Raw genomic sequence first — 20,123 nt, forward strand, 5'->3', positions numbered from 1 at the left:
GGCCCAAGTCACCCATTGTCATTACCTGCCTTTGGGTATTTGCCTTTCCTGCCTGTGTTGAGCACATAGTAGGTGTTCAGTAAATATGAATCAAAGGATGCTCTTGAGGCTTCCATGGCCCTTGAAAGACCCCTCCCCCTAGATTTCTCCGGAGTTGGTTTCCAGGCCCTGGAGAGCTGGCTTAAGCTTCCAAGCCTGCCTCTCTTCCCAGCGGCTTGGGGCCGCCTCGTGGGCTTTCCCGGAGGTAATGGAGGCTGTGGGCGGGGCTGCCCTGCCCGGGCTGGCCTGTAGGAGTCGTCGGTGCCAGGCTTGGCGCCTCCTCCCCTCCCCCTTCATCTCCCCCAGCTCCCTCCTCTCCCCTCCCAGCCCAGCCCAGCAAGGGAGGGAGGTTCTGCCTGGCGGGGGCCGCCTCCCCCTCCCTCTCCCTCTCCCTCTGCCCAGTGCCCCTGGAGGGGTGACTCCCAGAAAGAGGCACAGCTTGCCTGGGGCTTTATCTCGTTTGTGGAGACCCAGCCAGGCACTGACACAAAGAAGGCAGAGGAGAGCCCGTGGAGCCTTCCCCCGGCCCAGTCCTGGCCTCTCCTTCTCCTTCTGCCCCCGTCATCCCTTGCAGTAAAAATGCAACACGAGCAGATGGCAAATATTAACTGCAGCAATGGAGGGCTGAGTGGTGCCTGGTCCCCAGCCCCGCTGATCCCCCTCCAGACTGGCTCTCAGGGAGTCACTCAGCGCTCACACATTAACGGATTTGTTTGACTCCAGATATGTTGTGGCACGCGTGCAGGGGAGGGACACAGGGCTCCTGGCAGGCTGATTTGGGAATCAGATTTGGGTTTTTTTAAGCATTGCGTTTTTGATAAGATTTTGAGGCTGAGTGGGGAGGAAGTTCCTTTCCACAAGGAGGGTTTTTTTATTTTGGGGGCACTGTTTGTTGAGGCCTCCATGGGAGCACCCCAGTTTCTCCCCAGCAGTGAGACACACTCAATGCACTGTCTCCAAGCACCGCCACCCCTGTAAGCATCCCTGGGCACAGCCCTGCCATCCCTGGGTCTGGTGAACACTGTGGCCTTTGCACATGCTGGTCCCCTGGCTGGAAAACCCTTCCCGCTCCCTGCCTGGCAGTGTTTATTCAACGTTCAAGGCTAAGTTGAATGTTGCCACCTTTGGATTCCCCCAGGCAGCGTTCCTCTGGGCTCGCCAGTCCCCTGTTCTGTTCACTCCCCTGTTGGCGCAGCACCTTGGGGAGGCACTTGTGTTTTCACCAGTTGTTCCCCAAGACCAAGAGTTTCTCAAGGGTAGGGACTGCCTTGCCTTGACTGAGTACTAGTGATCATGACGATGTTGGTGCCAGCAGACAGTGTTCTGGGCTCTTCTTTGGGTCGGCGCAGACGAGCACTACCCGCCTCGCTTGGCTCATCCTCATGCCCGCCTGTCTCATTACCATTCCCACTTTGCAGATGAAGAAACTGAGGCCCAAAGAAGTTAGAACATTTTAATTTAGCCTGGTGTTGACCTGTTTGACTGATACTCTTCATGCCCCAGGGGTCAACCTTCAAACACTGGGATCAGGTGGGGCCCTGGGTGAGGGAAAGGGGCTGGTGGGGACGGTGGCCAATGGAAGAGGCAGGCGCCCTCGACTCCAGCCAGGAACAAAGGCTCAGAGCGGCCTGACCTTGCCCTTTCTTAAGGAAGAGAGGTTGGGGAATGCAGAGTTTTACATGAAATCAGTTGATTTTGAAAACAAATCTGAGCAGCTCAAAGAAATATCGGGGGCCTATTGGCTCCCAGGCCTCCATCTATGTCATGGCAAAGATCGAGGGTAAATTGGTGCCTACTGTAGAGTCTGGTGGGCTCACTGCCGTTTTACTGGGGGAAGGAGAGAGGGGCCAGCATCCCAGCAGCAGGGACTGCCCCGGAGAACTGGGGGTTGTGCTGGGCAGGCAGGGTCGGACCCACCGAGCAAGTGATGGATCCTGGCGGCATTGGCCACGCCTGTGGTCCTGCGGCTCCAAACCTTCCCAGGCCTTTGCCCCCAGCACCTCGGCAGCTGCTCTGGGTCCACTGGGGGGTTCACTGGGACCGGTTTACCTGGGCTGCCGGGCCAGCTTGCTCTGGCCAGGTAAGCCCCCGTCTCCAGTGCCTGTGTGATGGCAGCTGGGTCCCTGCAGGTCTCAGGATGTGAACCACGTGGGTGGGGCACCCGTCCTTCCCTGCCAGCCTGGCCATTTGCGTCTCCTAGGTGGGGGATGGGGAGGCATCACCTGGGGTATGAGGGCCGTTGGCTCTCTCCTCAAAAGGGGTCCTCCCTGAATGTACTGCCAGCAGAGGTGGTCGGTGGAGGTCTTTCCTCTCCAAAGATACTCATCAGGCACCTATACTTTCTGAGCTGGACATTTGATGTTTCCTCAGTCTTACGTGATGTGTCAACAAATGCAGCTCCCAATATCCACTTTTCTAACCAAAGCATCACCCTCAATGATGATGCCCTCCCTGCTCGCCATACAATGCAGCCCCCCTTCCCCTTCTTCACAAATGTGTAGACGAAACCCCTGCAGCACTTGGAGTCAGGGTGGCTGAGAGCATGGACTCAAACCAGGGTTTCGCAGCCTCAGCACTGCTGACATCTGGGGCCAGGTCACTGTCGGGGGCCATCCTGTGCACGGCAAGATGTTTAACAGCATCCCTGGTCTCCGCCCACTAGATGCTGGTAGCACCTCCCCTCGATTGCGACACCCAAAAAGATGTCTAGAAATTGCCGAATGTCCCCTGGGGGCCAAGGTGCCCCAGGTTAGGAACCACTGGCCCAGCTGAATGACAGTCTTCAAAAGGAGGCGGCAGTGGTACGTGGGACTCATCATAGCCCCTTGTCAGCTTTTGCTCATTTCCTATAAATATAGAAATTGTCCAGAATAAAACACTGAAAAACAAGTGAAAGCACCGGTTCTGGAGCCCAACAGCCCTAGGTCTGTACCTTGACTCTTCCATCTGTGAGCAGTGCTCTGGGCTCATGAGAGGAGGTTGCGGGTTTAGACGTGCGTGCTTCCCTCTCTGTTCGGGGAACTTCCATCTGGCACCTCCTCTGCCCCAGGCCCTGTCCCAGGTGCGAGGCTTGCAGATCACAGGAGGGGGATCCAGGTGCAATGAGGACGTCCACTGCCACAGACGCCGTGTTGAGGGCTCTGGGCTGACCTCACTCATCACTCAGTTCCAGCTGGCTGTAGTGAGGTGGGCTGCGGTCACTGGCTCCATTTTCTAAAAGAGCACCTGAGGCAGGGAGAGGCGGAGTCAGTTGCCCAGTCTGCTGGAGGAGGGAAAGGGAGCGGTGGAGGTGGCCCCGGCTGTGTGGCCCAGAGCCTGCCTCCCCAAGCTCCCTGCGCTTGGTGCCTGAGGCTGCTGGAGTTCTTTTGGTAGAAAGCTCCCTTTGGATGTGCGGATTGTTCCACCCCCATGAGTTTGTGCAGATCCTGCCAGTGGAGGCTGAACTGGACAGTTCTCTCTCCCGCAAGCCCCCATCCCACCTGGGCCAGCCTCCCCCGCTGCTCACGCCAGGACCATGGTGGTTCTGGCCTTGGTGGTGGCTTAGGAGCGGGGCTTCTCAGCAGAGGCCCGGCTTGAGGACATATCCCAGGTGATGCTGGGTCTTGAGGGGACAGTGAGCACCCCAGGGTCCCCCCTGAGCCCACCTCTCCTACTTCCTCCCTGCCACGGGCCTCGTGTTCATTTGACACAGGAGGGGACCTGGAACTATGGTTCCTGCTATATGGAGGTCTCAGCCCCTGGCGGGCTCTGTCTGGTCCCCTGCCTTTGACTCGTTCACCTGCCTGTCTCTGCCTCTCTCCCTGTGTCTCTGGGTCTCTGGCTCTGCCTGTGTGCCTCCTTGTGTCTCGCACACAACCCCAAACCCTCGCTATGCCCCCAGTCCCTTTGCCCCTCCCCCACCCTGCCTCTCCCCGGCTCCCCTTCGGGCTCACTGGGACCGCCTGCCTCAGATGGAAAGAGAAAGGCTGTGGGCCCGAGTGGGTCACCCCCTGTGGGGAGTGGAGGGGCAGACCAGGTCTGAGTCCAGTCTGTGTCTTCTGTTGGGTGGCACCGAGGACACCCACTGCCCTGCTTGGAGCTCTGGTGTCCTTATTGGACCTAAGTGTGCCCACGGTTGGGGTAGGGGGCACAGGGACATGTGTAGCAGGCAGTGGACATGGTATGTAGAAACTGTTAGTAATAACAGTTGTGAATTGAGCACCAAGAGATGAAGAAGTAATGAAACTGGGTTCCTGCTTGAGCTCAAAGTCACCCTGGAAAGTAAACTCAGAGGCAGGTGTTATTAGCAGATAATTATGAGGTGGGCTGCATGCTTCTGACTCCTGTGCATGACAGAAAAGGGGAGAAGAGAGGCCAGGAGAGGACTGTGGGAGGGGACAGTGCGGCCTGATGTGTGGCGCTGGCTTGGCACTGGGTCACACAGAGATCCTGAGCGAGGCTGGACTGCGCAGAGGACGATTGCAGGTTCTGGGGCGACATGATGAGCAGGGAGGTGAGTTTCTCGTTAATGCAGGAACCTGTGTGATGCCTGCAGCTGGGCTGGGGCATCTGGAGAAAGTGTGATCCTTTTGATGCGTAAGGAGCCTGGGAAGTTCTTGAACTTGGCTCCATTCGTGGTCAGCTTTCTGCTGGGAAAATTAACCACGTCTCATTAAGCAGTAAATTCATCCAGGTGCCTGTACCGGCTGATACCATCACACCTTGTCACGTTGCCAGACTTAATGTCAAGGCCAAATTTCCCGTTACTTGGAGAGTCCTAATAATTAACCTGGGAAATTCAGTCAGAGAGGGGGAAATCTTGGCTTTTAAATGGTGAGAAGCCGGAGCAGGGAGGTGGCTGTTTCAGGGACATACATCACTGAACACCTGCTGGGAGGTGCTGGGGGTGACATGGGTTGGGGATCTCAGCATTGTGGCCCCAGCATTGCCTCCTTCCCTCCTGTGTCTGGCAGCTATTTGCTGGCCTGGCCCTGGCTCCAGAGGCTCCTGGCAGTGCCCCCAGGAGTGTGTGTGTTGAGGGTGGCATGGGCAGGAGGGACTCAGATGGCAGCGGTCATCACCGGGAGAGAAATCGGAGGCCACAGGCCAAGAGGCCGCTTGCAGGGCTGGTTGCCAGCACATTTGTGCCCAATGTGGCCCCATAATCTGTCACTGTCTGGCCAGTGGGCATTATTGAGCCCTTGTGGAGCCTGGCCCCATGATGGATGAGGGGCCACGCCTCTTAGGGGCTGAAAGGTGTTCTGGGTCATTTTTGAGGCTCCTTGCAAATTAAAACTCGACAATGGACTAAGAACTGGCCTCCACAATTGTGATTTAGTTTAAATGTTCATGATTTGAAACTGAATGCATTTAATACTAAAAATGCAATGTTATAAAATTGTCCATTGGGCTGTTCACAAGCTAATGACAGCACTTGGGAAGAATGTGAATTCAGGGGGCCATAATAATAATGAAATTGGTCATCATTCATTGAATGCTTACTGTTTTCTAAGCACTTCATGGTTATTTGGGCAAAATACCCTATGAGATAGAAACTATTATTAGTCCCGTGTCCAGATGAGAAAAACAAGGCACAGAGAGGTTAAGTAACTTGGCCAAGATCACACAGTTAGGCAGAGGGACCAGTGCCATCTGAGGAATTTGGAAATGGGACATCATTTACTGTGCTGGAGGAAGGGATCCTGCTCTCAGCGCTGGTGGCTCCATGTGGGCCTTTGGAGGGGATGTTAAGGGTACACATCCGGGGTCCTCTGTGATCTCTGCCTCCACTCCCACCCTCATTCCCATAAGTAGCTTGTGCCACTTCAGAGGGAATGGGCAGATGGTGGGAAGCCTCTAAGGCTTGGCCCCTGGGCCCCTGGGAGGCCCAGAAAGTGAACCCAACCCCTGCTTCTGGTTCTCTTGAGAGCCTGTGGGGTGGCGGTGGGGGTGGACAGTGTGGCCGGACCTGCGGGGTATTTTCTCATCTTCTGTCCCTGCATAACTTGGGCTTTTGCTCCTGGAGACCTTGGGATCTGGTGCCTGGAGGACAGCACCCCCCACCTCCCGTGCTGCGCACACCCGCCTCTCCCTCCCCTGTTCCCCTTAAGTCCTTCCTGGCTGCTCCAGGAGCTGCCACGTGTGCAACCCTTTACCCCTTCCCTCCCCAGCCCCTGGGCCAGGCTGGGCTTAACTCTTTTGATGCCGAATCTCTACCCACCACCCCCTTTAAGTTTATTCATTTGTTCAGTCATTTATTCAGCAAATACTTTTCATCCACCCCCTATATGAGCCAGGTGCTGTTTCAGATGCTTGGAACCTAAGGAGGACAGAGAATGTTCTGGCCTTCCAGCAGCCAGTGGTCTAGTGTACTATGTAATGTGCCCCAGGGGAGAGAGAAAAGTGAAGGAGGGCAGGGAGATGTGTGCCAGGGGACAGGAGGTGGTTAGGGAAGGCCTCACTGAGAAGGTGAAATGGAGCAGGTCCAGGTGGCTGGTGTCTGGAGGAGGACGGGAAGGGAGCATACACCTGTACACTCTGGGCAGCTCGGGGAGCTGGTGAGGCCTGAGCAGGCAGCGTCTTAGAGCCAGAGGTGGAGGTGGGCAGAGCAGATGGAACAGGTCGTGGGGCCCATACCAGGACTCTGCCCTGGAGGGTTTTGCAACATGGAGGAAGATGCTGGGAGTGCAAGGGTGGATGGAGGTGGGGAGGTGGGGAGGTGGGAGCTAGCTGCTGGGATGGTCCAGAGAGAGATGCTGGTGGCCTGGACTCGAGGCCAGGGCAGAGGTGAGGAAGCATGGTCTATTCTGTGTGTGTGTTTAATTGAAATTGTTTATTGAGACAACTATAGATTCACATGCTGTTAAAAGGAGTAACACAGAAGTGGGGGGGTATAGCTCAGTGGTAGAGTGCATGCCTAGCATGCATGAGGTCCTGGGTTCAATCCCCAGTCCCTCCATTAAATAAATAAGCCTAGCTACCTCCCCCACCAAAAAAAAAAAGAAAGAAAAATTCTTTTTGAATGAAGTAGCCGAGAGAGCCCTACGTACACTTTGCTCAGTTTTCTCCAATTGTAACATTTTACAAAACTGTGATACAATGTCACATCCCGGATGTCAACCTTGATACAATCTGTTGCTCTCACTCAGATCTCCTGTTTGACCTGTACTCACTTGTGTGTGTGCTGAGTTCTATACAGTTGTGTCTCTTCTGTACAGTTTGAGTTTATTTAGATTCCTGTCTCCTCCACCAGAGTCAAGACTCTGACAGTCCTAGCCCCACAGGGATTTCTCACGTCCTTTTATGACCATCTTCACCTTTCTTCCCCCACCCCTCGCCCAGCCCCTGGCAGCCACAAATCTGTCCTTCATTTCTAAAATTTTGCTATTTCAAAAATGTTCTATAAATGGAATCATACAGCGTGTAACCTTTCGGGATTGGCTCTTCTTGCTCAGCATAATTCCCCGGGGATTCATCCAAGTTGCCGTGTGAATCAAGAGTCTGTCTGGATGCGTTTGCAGGTGGAGCCTCGGTTGGAGATACAAGTGTGGGGTTCAGGGCTGGAGGCACCCTGCGTTGACCCCAAAGCTCTAGCCCTGAGGCTGAATGAGGTGGCCCAGGGAGGCAGGAGATTAAGCATCTCCTGTGTACCAGGCACTGTTCTAGGCACAGGAGATGCAGCCGTGAACCAGACAAAGGAGGTCCCCATGAGGGCGCGGGCTGATGTGGGGCTGGAGGGCTGGACTGGGTGTGGGTCAGGATCTTTCTTCCTCAGTACCTTTGGCTTTGCAGCCTAGAACGGCTGGACCCTGATGAAGCCAAGAGCTCCACCCTGGGGTGGAGGGGGTAGACCAGAGGTTTCCAGGAGTCCTGAGTAAAATGAGAAAAGGGCGAAGCACTGTCCCTCAGGCCAGATGGAGCCCATTCAACAGAGGCTGACCTGTCTTCTGAGACAGCTTTATCATTCAGAATATTATTCTTTCTTTGACAAAGGGATGGGGTTTAGGGTGGGGTCAGGGTGGGGAGTTTTTTGTGTCTCTGCCAGGCACATGGACTGGGTTTGGGTTTGGGAGGCCTTGAATCTGTGGGCCGACCCCCCAGCTCCCATCAAAGTTTCCCCCACCCGCCCCCTCCTGGTACCCCCCGCACCCCTCCCCCACCCCCTCCTGCTTCCTGGCCACTCACTTTTCTCTCAGGGCCACTCAATGCTTCCCTCTCCTTTTCTCTCTCATTTCCCCCTCTACCCTTTTTCCTCTTTCTTCTATTTCCTCTTTCTGAACCTCCACCCCCAGTCTGGTTTCTGCATCTTCTCACCCTTGGTTCTGGCTCCATCTCTCTCTCTGCTTTATATTTTTTTCCCTATTTATTTGCTTCCATCTCTAATGACCTTCATCTCTGCTTCCCCCGAGCTCTCTGTCTCTGCCCCTATTCATTTCTCTCGTGCTCGGATGTTCTTTCCCACACTTGGGAAACCATCCTTTTTCATGCTCAGGGGGCCCAATGGATAAACTGTCTTAATCCAATCAGGACAGCAACCTGAGGTGAGTTCTTGCAAAACGGCTTCGTGAGACCCGTGCCTGGGACTCTGGGGCCGTGGGGATGGGATCGATGTGGTGACAGTGACCATTCAAGGCCACAGGCCAAGGGCTGAGACTCGTGGGCCAGACTGGAGCTGTGAGGGCATCGTGTCTAAGGAAAGGGCAAATTTAGAAGAAGCTCCCGAGGCCACTGGATGCCTGGAATGGGGGAGAAGGGGCACTGGTGACAGTCCAGGCCTTGCCTTGGAAGCTGATTCCTTCCGCTGCCGGGAGGGGGCTGCTCGGTCCTGGGTGAAGTCTTTCTGGGCAGGGACACGGGCGGGCGGCCTCTGAACACCTGCTGGCTCTGGTGGGCGCCTCTGGGTTTGCCCTAACGGCTCGTTTATTTAGTGGAGAACAGCTGCCCACGTTGGGGACCCCAACAAACACAACGGTCGATTGTGCCTGTGTTTGCTTTCTACCTCCCAGAGCTGATTGGTGCTGTTCCCAGCATCCTTTTGTGGAGTCAACCACCTTCGAGGTCGGCCAGCAAAGCCTCTGGAGGTTCTATTGATAATCAGCATCAGAGTGAGACGCGTCCGGCTCTGAAGTGACCGTCGCCCACTGCTGGGCCAGCTGTCGGTGTGGACTCTTGGATGTGAAGAATCTCAGTTTGACAGGGAGGCCACCGGGTTTATTGTCTTGGCCTGGAAAAGAATCTTCCTTCCCCCGCTCTGTGCCAAGAGTGGGGCAGTCCCAGCTCCCACCAAATCCACCCACGGCTCTCCCCCGCAAATCCCACCGCTGCTGCCGTGGCCACCTCTTGCCCCATGATGTTTTCTCAGCCAGGAGTGCTGGCCCGACGCCGTGCACCCAGCTGACCATGAGTGACCTTTCTGAGCTCACTCAGAAAGGCCCAGGGTGGAGAACACAGATCCCAGTTTCAAATCCAGCTCTGTCACCACAGCCCACGACAGAACTGGCTGGACCCAGTGCGAAATGATAATCCAGGACCCTTTTTGTCAAATGTGATAAGAATTTCAGGACAGTGGCAGCAGAACATCAGACCGAGGACGAGGCCGGCCCTGCCTGTCACTTGCAAACACTGTGCTTTGAGTGAGTTCTTAAACTTGCTGAGTCAGCCCCGCGTCTGCCAGACGGGATTGACAGGCCTGTCCTCCACATGGGCTGGTCATGAGCCACGATGGAGATGCTGGAAGGTTTAGCCGCCATAGTTATCATTGTTGGTGACGTTGATATCGTCACTGTTTAACAGCTCATTATCTGTGTTGTTCCGCGCGTGCTGCCAGGGATGCGCTTTAATTACTTATTTTTAAATGACCTTTCTATTTTGGATAATTTTAGATTTGCAGAAAACTTGTGAAGACAGTAATACTGAGAGTTTCCGTGCGTCCCTTGCTCCATCTCCCCCACTTGCTGTCATCCCATCACCATGGTTGTTGGCAAAACCAAGACACCCACGTTGGTCCAGTACTAGTCACTGAACCCCAGACTTAGGGCTTCATCAGATTTTTTCTTTCACATTGGTTTTCTGTCCCAGGCTCCCATCCAGGGCAGTGCATTGCTTTTACTGTGTGCTTTAGTTTTAAAGTGACCTCGGGTCTTCCACAGTGGGTCACAGACCTGGCCAGGGCAGGGTCATCAGTCTTGAGCCGCCCAGAGACTCCAGAGCGGGGCCCCTGCCGGCATCCTCACCTGAGGAGTGGTTCTCGTCGCTGGTCTTGGGCTTCTGGGCCCTGACTTGGCGAAAGGCCAGCCTCTAGGCCCTTCCTGCTATGCCTCGGGTGGTGAGCAGATTCAAGGTCCTTCATTTCTTGTTGTTGGAGTGTCTCCTGTGCACCAGGCTCTGGCTGCTGCGGGGACTATGACCCTACAGACTGGCTTGGTCCCCATCCTGGGGGCACTCGGCCTGGTGGAGAGAGGGCTGGTGACTGAGGAAGGGTCAGTGGGATACATTGCCACAGCACAGCCACGAAGGAGAGAAGGGGACACAGGTGAACCTGGGGGTTCCCTAGGAGGCTCTAAAGGAAGGAAGGAACCAGCATGAGACCCGGTGGAAAAGTCTGGTGGCGGAGGGGTGGAGGACAGCAGGTGCAAAGGTCTCCCAACAGGCAGACCCCGGTGAGGTCCGGGAGCAGAGAGAAGGCCCTAGGCTGGAGGGTTGTGAGTGATGGGAGATGACAGACTTGAGTTTAGAGAGTCAGGCTGGATCATGTGGATCTGGGATCAACCCCCCACCCCACCCCGCTCCAAGGGGCAGGCAGCTGGCAGAAATGAGTGGCATGTCCCGGGGACCACGAAGGTAAGAGCACACTTCTCCCGGGAAGGGGAGTCCACTGCTCGGTGGGCAGAGCTTTGGACATTTTTCAAGGGAAGCTTGAAATCTTTTTTAAAAAGAAAAATGCCATTTCATTAAAAAATATGAAAACAAGCAACCAAACAAACAAAAGCAACAATATTAGTAAAGAAACTCAGCCCAGTGGAAGCCAAAGCGGGACATGCCTGGGGTCTCGGTTTGGCCCAAGGGCTGCCCGTTGGGGACCAAGGTGACAGGCTCTGAAGACCACATGGAGGAGTTAGATTTTATTCTAAGTACAAAGAGGGACTCACTGGAGATCAGACTTTTTTTTAATACACTCCCTTAGCCTGCCGTATAGAGCTGAGGGCAAGAGCAGAGGCTGGGAGACAGGGTGGCAGTGGCAAAGGGGAGACGGGTTTGGGGAAGAATCAGCAGAGGGGATTGAGGAACAGGTTGGATGCAAAGTGAGGAGTCAGGTACCCAAACCAGTTTCCCATTTGGGCAACCTGGACTGATAGAGGTTCTGGTTAGTGGGAGGGCCCGCAGGGAGTCGCTTGACCACTGAAAGCTTCAGTCTCCTCATTTGTAAAAGGCCTTTGTGATACTTCTGCAGATTTGGGTCCCTGGAATGTAGCAGGTGCCCAGTTAAAAATACACATTCAAGTGCGTGGTAATCAGGCAGCTACACTCAGCGGCCAAGTGGTGAGAAGCAAAGTCCAGGTCAGACCCTCCACTCCCTCCTGGAGACGGTGGTGGGAGGGCAGGGGTCCCAGGTCAGACCCTCCGCTCCCTCCTGGAGACGGTGGTGGGAGGGCAGGGGGCCAAGGTCAGAGAGCTCAGGTGCTGGGTCAGGAGCTGGGGCCCCCAGAGAGACTTCGTTCTGGAGGGGCCGTGACATGACTCCACCTACCCGGCTGTCCGGTCTTTCCTCCCAGGCCCCACGTGTGGATTTAGGGGCCAGTCTCTTGGCCGAACTTCTGGGGCTCCTCCTCTGCTGGTTTCCATGTTAACGCTTTTCCTCCAGCTAAAGGCAGAATCCACAGGGATCTGGAAACCTTCTAGAGCTGCTGCCAGGGTCACCGCCTCTAACGAGATTGTACCAGCTTGTCCCTGCTGCTAGGGTCCCCCTGCCCGATCTGAGAACCCCCAGCCCTGCTTTTCTGTCACCAAGGCCTCAGTAGCCTCCCAGGACCACAGCGGCTGTGGGGAGCGGGCTGGCAGGGGCTGGGGGCCGGGCCGGCAGGAGGCTCCGAGGGGAAGGGGGCCCACTCCGGTGCGGACACCCTGAGGTGGCCAGCCCCGCCCTCTGGGCAGGATTGGACAGGCTGGGGCTGCTTCGGAGAAATGGGAGGGGCTCTGCTCACAGCTGTCAGAGCCTTCTGGAAGTCTGGGGGCCCGGAGCAGACGCAGACATTGGAGGCAGGACAGCCGGGCGTGGTCTGAGGAGCAGAACGCTGTGAGGCCGGGCTGAGCCGTGAGGCCGGGACCAGGAGTGAAGGGCGTGCGGCTGGCGTGGGGCAGGGCCAGTGCCCGCGGCTCAGAAGAGACCGTTTGACTCCGAGCTTAGCCTTCCACTGGCTCTGTGACCGTGGGCGCCTGACCTACCCTGTCCTCTCCCAGCCTGCTTTCTCCTCCACAAAACGAGCACCGAGGGGGACCGCGGTAACGGGCAGCAGCCACGGGGCTTGGCAGTGGCCAGGCTGGCAGTTCCCACCCCGTGGGGCCCAGGGCACGGGACTGGAGCAAAGCCTTCCATCCAGCTCCTCCACAGCCCACAGAGACTTGTCTGAGCAACATGACGTGAGCCTGGAGCCACTGCTCTGATGCCCACAGGGCTCGGCATCTCCTGTGAGTCAGGCCAGACGGGGACAGTGGCAAACGGGACATCACATGCCTTGTCTAGAGGGGCCGGCTTGCCGCACCCCGCAGGAATATGGGCCCAGTGAGGCCAGTGAGCGGTGTTGTTCAAGGGAAATAGGAACTCGGTATTTGTTTAAACTATTCCTAGTTCTTCCATGTTGGCAGGCAACTCACTTTTTCTTTTTTTATTTCTTTTGAACTCACTTTTAAATTTGCACACACCATGTGTGAAGGCCAGATGCAGTCCAAAGGCCACCGTTTGCTATCCCTAAGGAGGCTTGCAGAGGGCACTCCTGAGGGTCCCGAGGTTGGAGAGCAGCTGCTGGTGGGACGCCCCAGGTCCTGGGCGGGAGCTCAGCCCCTCTCGGCTCCACGGCCACGTGTGTCCTGGCTCAGTGCTGGGACAGGGCAGGCCTGGGTTTGAATTCAGCTCTGCCAATTCCAAGTTAGGTGATCTTGGACAAGTGTCTCTCTGAGCCTCAGTTTCCCTTTCTAGAAAATGGGAGTAGGGACACAGGCTTCTCTCAGCGGCTGAGGGGAGGAGGGCCATGAGCTGCAGGGCCCGTGCTCCCTGCTTGGTCACTGTGGTTGAATTGAGCAAGGCAGGGGCTTTGTCTGTGCTGAGAGGCAGAGATGCTTCTTCTGTCTGCTCCACCCCACCGTTACAATGTTTTACTTGAGAACTAGAGGCAAGTTGCTATGAAAATACAGAGCGTTCCCATATACCCCTCACCTAGTTTCCGTATTGTTAACATCTTGTTTTACTGTGGTGCATTGTCACAGCTAAGGGGACCCACTCTCATACGCCAACTCCACAGGTGATTCCGATTTTACTAGTTTTCCCCTACCGTCCTTTTCTGCTCCGTTTCATATAGTCATCGCGTCTCCTTAGCCACTTCTGGTTTATGACAGCTTCTCTGACTCTCCCTGTTTTTGATGACCTTGACGTTTTGAGGATTATCGGTTAGGTGTTTTGTACAGCATCCCTCAATTAGGGCTGATCTGATGTTCTTCTCGTGGTTACACTGGGGTTATGGGTTGGGGGAGGGAGACCGCGGAGGTGAAGTGCCTTTCTCATCACATCGGATCCAGGGGACATGCCGTCAACATGATGTAGCACTGGTGATGCTGGCCTTGACCTTCTGGCCGAGGCAGTGTTTGCCAGGTTTCTCCACCGGGCAGTTACTTCCCCCCTTTCCCTACTCTGCTCTGGGAAGCAAGTTACCACATGCAGCCCCCGCTCAAGGAGGGCTGGAGCTCCTAGAGAGGGCAATGCGTACATCAATTATTTGAAATTCCTTTTTACCCTTGGCATTATTTTGAGATCTAGAAGTTTTCACTTTTTTGGAGATCATTCCATCATTCAGACAACCTGGGTTGACTCCTGGCTCTACCCATTTACTATCTGTGTGACCTTGGGCAACTCGCTATTAACTGGAGTGATGGTTAAGAGTAATAGCATGTGTCTGTCAGGCTGGGTTCAGCTGCATATCAGAAACCGGACTTAAGTGGTTTAACCAAATAGAGTTTGTGGTTTTTCTTTATGTGATGAGAAGTCCTGAGCGGCCAGTTGATTCTCCTGGCTGCTGCTCTGCCATCCTTAGTACATGACTTTTGTCCTCATGGTCCCAAGGAGGCTGCACTATCTCCAGCATGAAGTTGATGGCATTATCCTTATTTTACAGAGAGGAAAGTGAGGCTCAAGAGGATTAGCAACTTCTACTGAAGGAGTGCCTGGGGCACAGGAGTAATTGTTTTCCTGGTAGGATGGGCCTCTCCCAAGCCCCCTTAGGCTGGGATGCCTGGGGGATGAGGGTGAGCCACTGTCTACCTGTGCTTCCACACGTGGTCAGCCTGAGACCTCAGCCTCCCAGAGGTTGACTCACACTTGGAACCTCAAAAACCAGCCCATGTGTGGGCTGGTGGTGTGGCCTGCTTCCCTTGGGGTGGAGGGTGCTTAGTGAAGCAGGACAGGCTGGAGTTGCAGGGATGACCCAAGAGTAGCCGGCCAAACAGCACTCGGGCCTGGGGACAGTCAGCAGGTGGGGTTGGCCCTAAATCCTGCAGCCTGTGTCAGGTGACCTATTACCTGATTCCCACTCGAGTGAGAGATACAGAGAGAGGCTTGTTATTCCTGTTCTATTTAGGAAGATAGATTTAATTCAGGGGCAAAGTATGGCCTTGGGACCAAAGATGGCCTGCCCCCATCTTGGCCAATAAAGTTTTATTGGCACACAGCCATGCCGTTACTTTACACGCTGCCCATGACTGCCTTTGTGCTGCAAGGGCAGAGCTGAGTAGTTGTCACAGAGACCATGTAGCTTGCAAATATTTACTGTCTGGCCCTTTGCAGAACAAGTGTGCAGACCCTGGCCTGAACAGAAAGCAGTCCAGGACCAGGTATATGCAGCTGGGGCTTCCAAGAGGAAGATACAAGGTGGCCAGGACTTACGAGGGGCTGTGGGGGATTTCTGGGAACAGGAGTGAGTGGATGGCACCCTGGGGTGGGTGGGCTTGGCTTTAGCAGTGATCTGACTCGGGGGTTTCAAAAGAGAGGCCCCCGGACCCGAGCTGCCCAAGGCTTCACCTTGCCACATGCTGCAATAGCCATCTGGGTCTCTGTCACAAAAGGAGCTGCTTGGTGGTGCAGGTTGCCCGAGGGGCCAACTCTGAGGCATCTGCTGCCAGAAGCAGTGGGTTCCAGAAGGGCATGCGGTCTGGGGCCCGCAGTGGGGCACCCACTGCTCAGCCCAACCCCCAGGGGCCACGAGGGGCTGTGGGCCCGCAGATTCCAAATTATCTGATTTTCCAAGAGAAGCTAGCAGGCAGCCTGGCTTTCCTGAGAAATGTCCTCATTTTTCACATGTTTGCAATTAATTCCAGCTTTTAAAAATCATGACACTGACCAAGCACACATGTGCGTCTGGTGTGTGGGCTGCGGGCTGGAGAAGTCGGGTGTCAGGAGTGGAAGTGAGGGAGACGTGGGAGGGTGTGTGGACCTGGAGAGCACGCCAGGCCCCGCTCTCCAGCTCCAGACGTCCCTCCTCCAGGCTGGTGCGGGCCGTGGGAGAGAGGGGTGAGGCAGAGCTCTGGACCTATGGTGTCAGGTTTCCCTGTCTTCCCGTCCTACCCCCGGCTGGTGGGACATTCAGCTGGGCTGGGCAAGAGCAAGGAGTTGGACACTCCTCCTCGCCTGCCTGGCCGCCTCTGGGGAAGAACCCTCGTAGCAGCTGTAGGCGAGGGGTGGGAGGTGCAGCTCTCTGGAGCCTCCTCTGAGATTCTCCAGGATTTGTGTTCCAGGCAAGAGCCCTGTGGGGTGATGGGCAGGGGCTGGACTTACAGCCGGAGAGGCCTGAGTGGACCCCAGCACTATGGTTCCCTGCCTTCTGTGACCTCTGAGATGGAGACCACCCCTCTTGTTGCAGGTCATCCTGAGAATCCAAGGGAAAACAGGCGTGGAAGGGCTGGGTTTCCTGGCCTCCTGGGGGGCCTGTGATTGAGGTCCTACTCACCTGACAACATCTGGGCATCTGGCTATTTTCAGCCTCACACACCAGCCCTCTCCTGCTGACTCAGCTGGTTTCCAAGCTCTCACCAGCACTACTGTGGGTTTATTATTTGCTTTAAGCAGGATGCTTGGTTGCAAGTGACAACAACCCAGGTCAACTCTGCTTAAGCAAAGAAGAGAATCTGTGGTCTCATAAACGGGAAAAGTCCCGAGGTCACACTGACCTCAGGCAAAATCTGATTCAGGTGCTTGAATGACACTGTCAGAACGCAGTCTTGCCTCATCTCCCAACCCTGCTTCCCTGTGTTGGTTTCATTCTCAGGCAGGCCCCTCAGTGTGGTGACAGACGTGACCCTCAGGCTCATGGCCCATCCTCCTAGGAACTTGGGAAGGGGGAATGGGGCAGGAAGCAGCCCCGTCCCAGGAGCAAGAGTCCCAAGGCTGTTTCTCATTAGACCAGCTTGGGTCACCTGCTCACCCCTGGACCAGTCCCAGCTCAGGTGGGTCGGGCCTCCTCTCACCCCTCCTTCAGCTACGGGGGTAGAGAGAGCAGCGCTGACAGGAGCTGGCACCAGTGGTCCCACAGGACAATCAAGATGCCAACAGCAGAATGGGAAATGAAGGCTGGACAGGCCAAAATAGCACATGTCCTGCCCATGCCTACCTGCTCTCCAAGGGCAGCATTTGGGGCTGAAGAGGCCACATTCAGAGCCCCCTGGCTCAGCTCAGGCCACCCCTTCCTGGCTGACCTCAGGCCCAGATCTCCAGCCAACTGTGAGTCACTATCCCACAAATTTTCCACGTGCCCCAAGATGTTGTCAGGGGCTTGGTCCAGGGCCAGCGTGGAGCTGCACCAGCCTCCTTGGCCTTTCTTGCCATCTTCCAGGCTGGGGGCCCTTTTGAAAAGGGAAGCAAACTTGTTTGTAGTGGCTTGTTCTTGAGCCCCTGTGGGGTTCTAGTGAGCAGCTTCCTTTTCCCGGCGCCACACACAGCCGCTCTTTAATAATCCACGGTGCTGTCTGGCTGGGCGCGGACAGACGGCTCACCTCCCCTGGCACACCCCATCCCCGCTTTCCAGATGCAGGAAGGGCGTTTCCCCTCCCTCGCCAGGAAAGATGCTACCATTTCTTGTGTTAGGTCTTGCTGGAACTAAAGATACGATTGCATCTAAAGCTGCTAGGAGTCTCTTAGGAGTTCTTCTCCATGGCTCCTTTGTAATTATATTGAATTTGCTTCTTTTTTGGAATTCTGTCTACCTGAGGGAGACAGGCAGCCCTGTGATGACCGAGGCTGCGTCTTGTTCACAACTGTGCCCTCAGTGTGCAAACGGGACCTGGCCGGGCGCAGGCACGCAGTAAGGGAGTGGTTGACGGGGTGGATGCTGGGAGGATGTGCCTGAGGTTGGTCTCCCACCTCCACGATGGGGAGGATGGTTACAGTGTTGCTGCAGGAAGCAAGTCTAGGGGACGGGGAAGTACACATGCAGCTGCAGTGCGGTTGTGCTGGGCTTGCGGGGAGCTGTAATTAACCACGGGCTGAAGCCCCACATCCTTGCCCTGGCACCTGTGACTGCAACTGAAGTCTGGGGCACAGCAAGGTCTCAGCCAGAGCAGGCAGGGGTGGCCTGTAGATCAAACAGTAGAGAGGGCGCTGGGGTGGGGGGAGGGCAGTGAAAGGGACCCCAGGTGGGGACGGGCCTCCTCCCTCTGCACCCCTGGAGCTGCGCATTCCTGCCCATCTCTCTGCTGGGTCCACCAGGGAGCCTTGCAGACACTCCCTCCTCTGAGCGGGTCACAGTCACTGGGATCAGCCCTGGCTCTACACAAGAATCACCTAAGAACTTTGAGATAGCCCGATGCCCAGGCCACACCCCAGACCAATGACATCAGATTCGCGGAGTAGGGCCTGGGCATAAGCATTCCATAACTCCCCTGGGGCGTTCCGTGTGCAGGCGTGCTTGAGAACTACTGGTGAGGTGGTCCTTTGTAAAAGTGGCTTGTCACCAAGATGCACATGTAACCCATAGTGTTTGTGGAGAGTTGCTTTATGGAAAATCTCCTCTCCCCAACCTCCCTGCAACAAAAATCTACACCAGAAATAAGTAAGGTACTTCTTATAATGGTTTAATTTAAAAAAAAAAAAAAAGGCAGTAACACATGCATGTAGCAGAGCCTTCGGGAGGCGCAGGTGGGAGCAGTCAAAGAACCACCAGCTGGACCCCTGCTGTCCCAGCGGCTGCCCCGCTGCAGCTGTAAGTGCCCCTTTCCTCGCACATGGTGGCCTGAGGTCCCCCTTGCTCTCCGGGTCATCCCCTCTCAGAGCGTGGCTCCGCCGGCTCTCTCTGATGCTGCAGAGCGGCTGAGTGCCCCGTCGTGGACTGGGGCCCAGCACTGCTGGCCCAGCTCCCCGTCCGGTGTCAGGTGGGCGGCTTTGGCTGTCACAGGCCGTGTCACCCAAGAATCACGGGATCTTTGGTCACATGGGCCACTCTCCCAGAAGGATAGACTCCTCCTGCATCTGGAGTTCCCGGATCTCAGAACAGGTGGCTTCACATGGCTGAAGGGGCACCTCGTTTTCTGTCATTCCAGAAACGGTGGATGCCGGCGGCCCCGACGTACGAGCTGCCCACGTTGTACAGGACCGAGGACTACTTTCCTGTGGACGCTGGGGAGGCAGCGCCCCGGACTCCCAGCTGCCAAAGGCGTCTGTGAGCCCTGCGTTCCTGCCATCGGGGGTGTCAGAAAGGGAAGCCTGGGTGCAGGGCCGATTTTTTTTCCTTTTTTTTTTTTTTATTGTTGTGGATTTCTTTTCTAAATTTTCCCCCTTGTTTCATGTGGGCCCATGGGGTTTGGAGAAGCAGTTGGGACCCACGGGCGGCAGTGCCTCAGAGATGAGCTGGAGAAGGCCTTTTCCACCAGCGTTTGGCCTGCCTGGTGTCGGGGATGAGGCTGGTCACCCCGGGAGATGGGCTGTGGAGACTCAGATTTCCCTTTCCCTTGAAGGGCTTTGCATGGGAATCAGGAAGGGCTTGCGGGGTGCCACCAGGGTGCACGGGTCCAGGTCCGTCCATGTTGGCTGGTGTGTCTGAACCCCAGCGCCCACTGGCCCTGTGAACCGGCTCAATAAAGGCGGCAAGAGGTCACGTGTGGTCTGGGTGTAAATGTTTCCTCAAAGGGTGCTCCTGCCACCTGATCAAGCCGGATCCTCAGAATCTGTTTATAAAGCCCCTCACCTGACGGGAGGGAGGGTAAAGCTCCGGCCTTCGGATTCCCGCTGCTAATGCAGAGGTCTTTAGCATTTTCTGGAGCCTTTTAAGGTGTGTTTGCCTTAATTTCTTCTTATGCAGATGAGTTTCCTGCTATTGGCCTGAAATGCTAGATTCCTCGCTTTGGTGATGGATATTTCTAGTTTCTGGGATCCTTCCCAGAGACAAGAACACACACACACACACACACACACACACACACGCACACACCTGCACTGCAGACCAGCATTTGGATTTCAGGGAAATCTGACATCATGAATCAGGCAAGATAGCAGTAGGCGAGCAAGAAAAAAGTTGAGTCTTGCAAATTTTAGGACAGTTTTTGGAATTAAAAGATAAAGATGGACCCCTTGGTTCAAGCAGTGCCAGCATTTGTCTGTGGGGATAATTTTTGTAAACATGATTTTTATTTAAAAATATCTCTAAGTTATTTTAAATTATTGATGTATAGTTTACAGATAGAAAGGTGCCCCTAAGTGTAGGGTTCACTGAATTTTCACACACTGAACAACGCATCTGTTTAACCCTCACCCAGGTGGAGAAACACACAAACTGGCAGCGTCAGCACCCGGAAGCCCCCTCGTGCTCCTTCCAACCAGTGCCCCCCCCCACCCCTCCCCGCCCGAGCTAACACCA

The 20,123-nt window shown here is 55.4% G+C and overlaps 1 protein-coding gene, 1 long non-coding RNA gene and 1 other non-coding gene across 4 annotated transcripts in view; 2 read left to right on the plus strand and 1 right to left on the minus strand.

Annotated features, from left to right (window-relative positions):
- The window catches only part of BCAS4 (breast carcinoma amplified sequence 4), a 50,599-nt gene extending 31,235 nt beyond the window's left edge, over nt 1-19,364 (plus strand). For both annotated transcript variants that reach the window (XM_032461373.1, XM_032461372.1), the window contains one exon: nt 18,811-19,364. In XM_032461373.1, coding sequence (XP_032317264.1) covers nt 18,811-18,933 — 123 coding nt within the window. In that variant the 3' untranslated portion in view covers nt 18,934-19,364. The remainder of the gene's footprint in view (nt 1-18,810) is intronic.
- On the plus strand, nt 6,905-6,976 carry TRNAA-AGC. Its single transcript has one exon. It is a non-coding gene; the product is annotated as a tRNA-Ala (tRNA).
- Nucleotides 11,124-12,239, minus strand: LOC116657840. The gene is made up of 2 exons (XR_004312981.1): nt 11,765-12,239; nt 11,124-11,477 (listed from the first exon to the last, which is right to left on the minus strand). It is a non-coding gene; the product is annotated as an uncharacterized LOC116657840 (long non-coding RNA).
- Nucleotides 19,365-20,123: the final 759 nt, after the last annotated feature.

The sequence above is a fragment of the Camelus ferus genome, chromosome 19, assembly GCF_009834535.1.
Source record: "Camelus ferus isolate YT-003-E chromosome 19, BCGSAC_Cfer_1.0, whole genome shotgun sequence".
NCBI lineage: Eukaryota > Metazoa > Chordata > Mammalia > Artiodactyla > Camelidae > Camelus > Camelus ferus.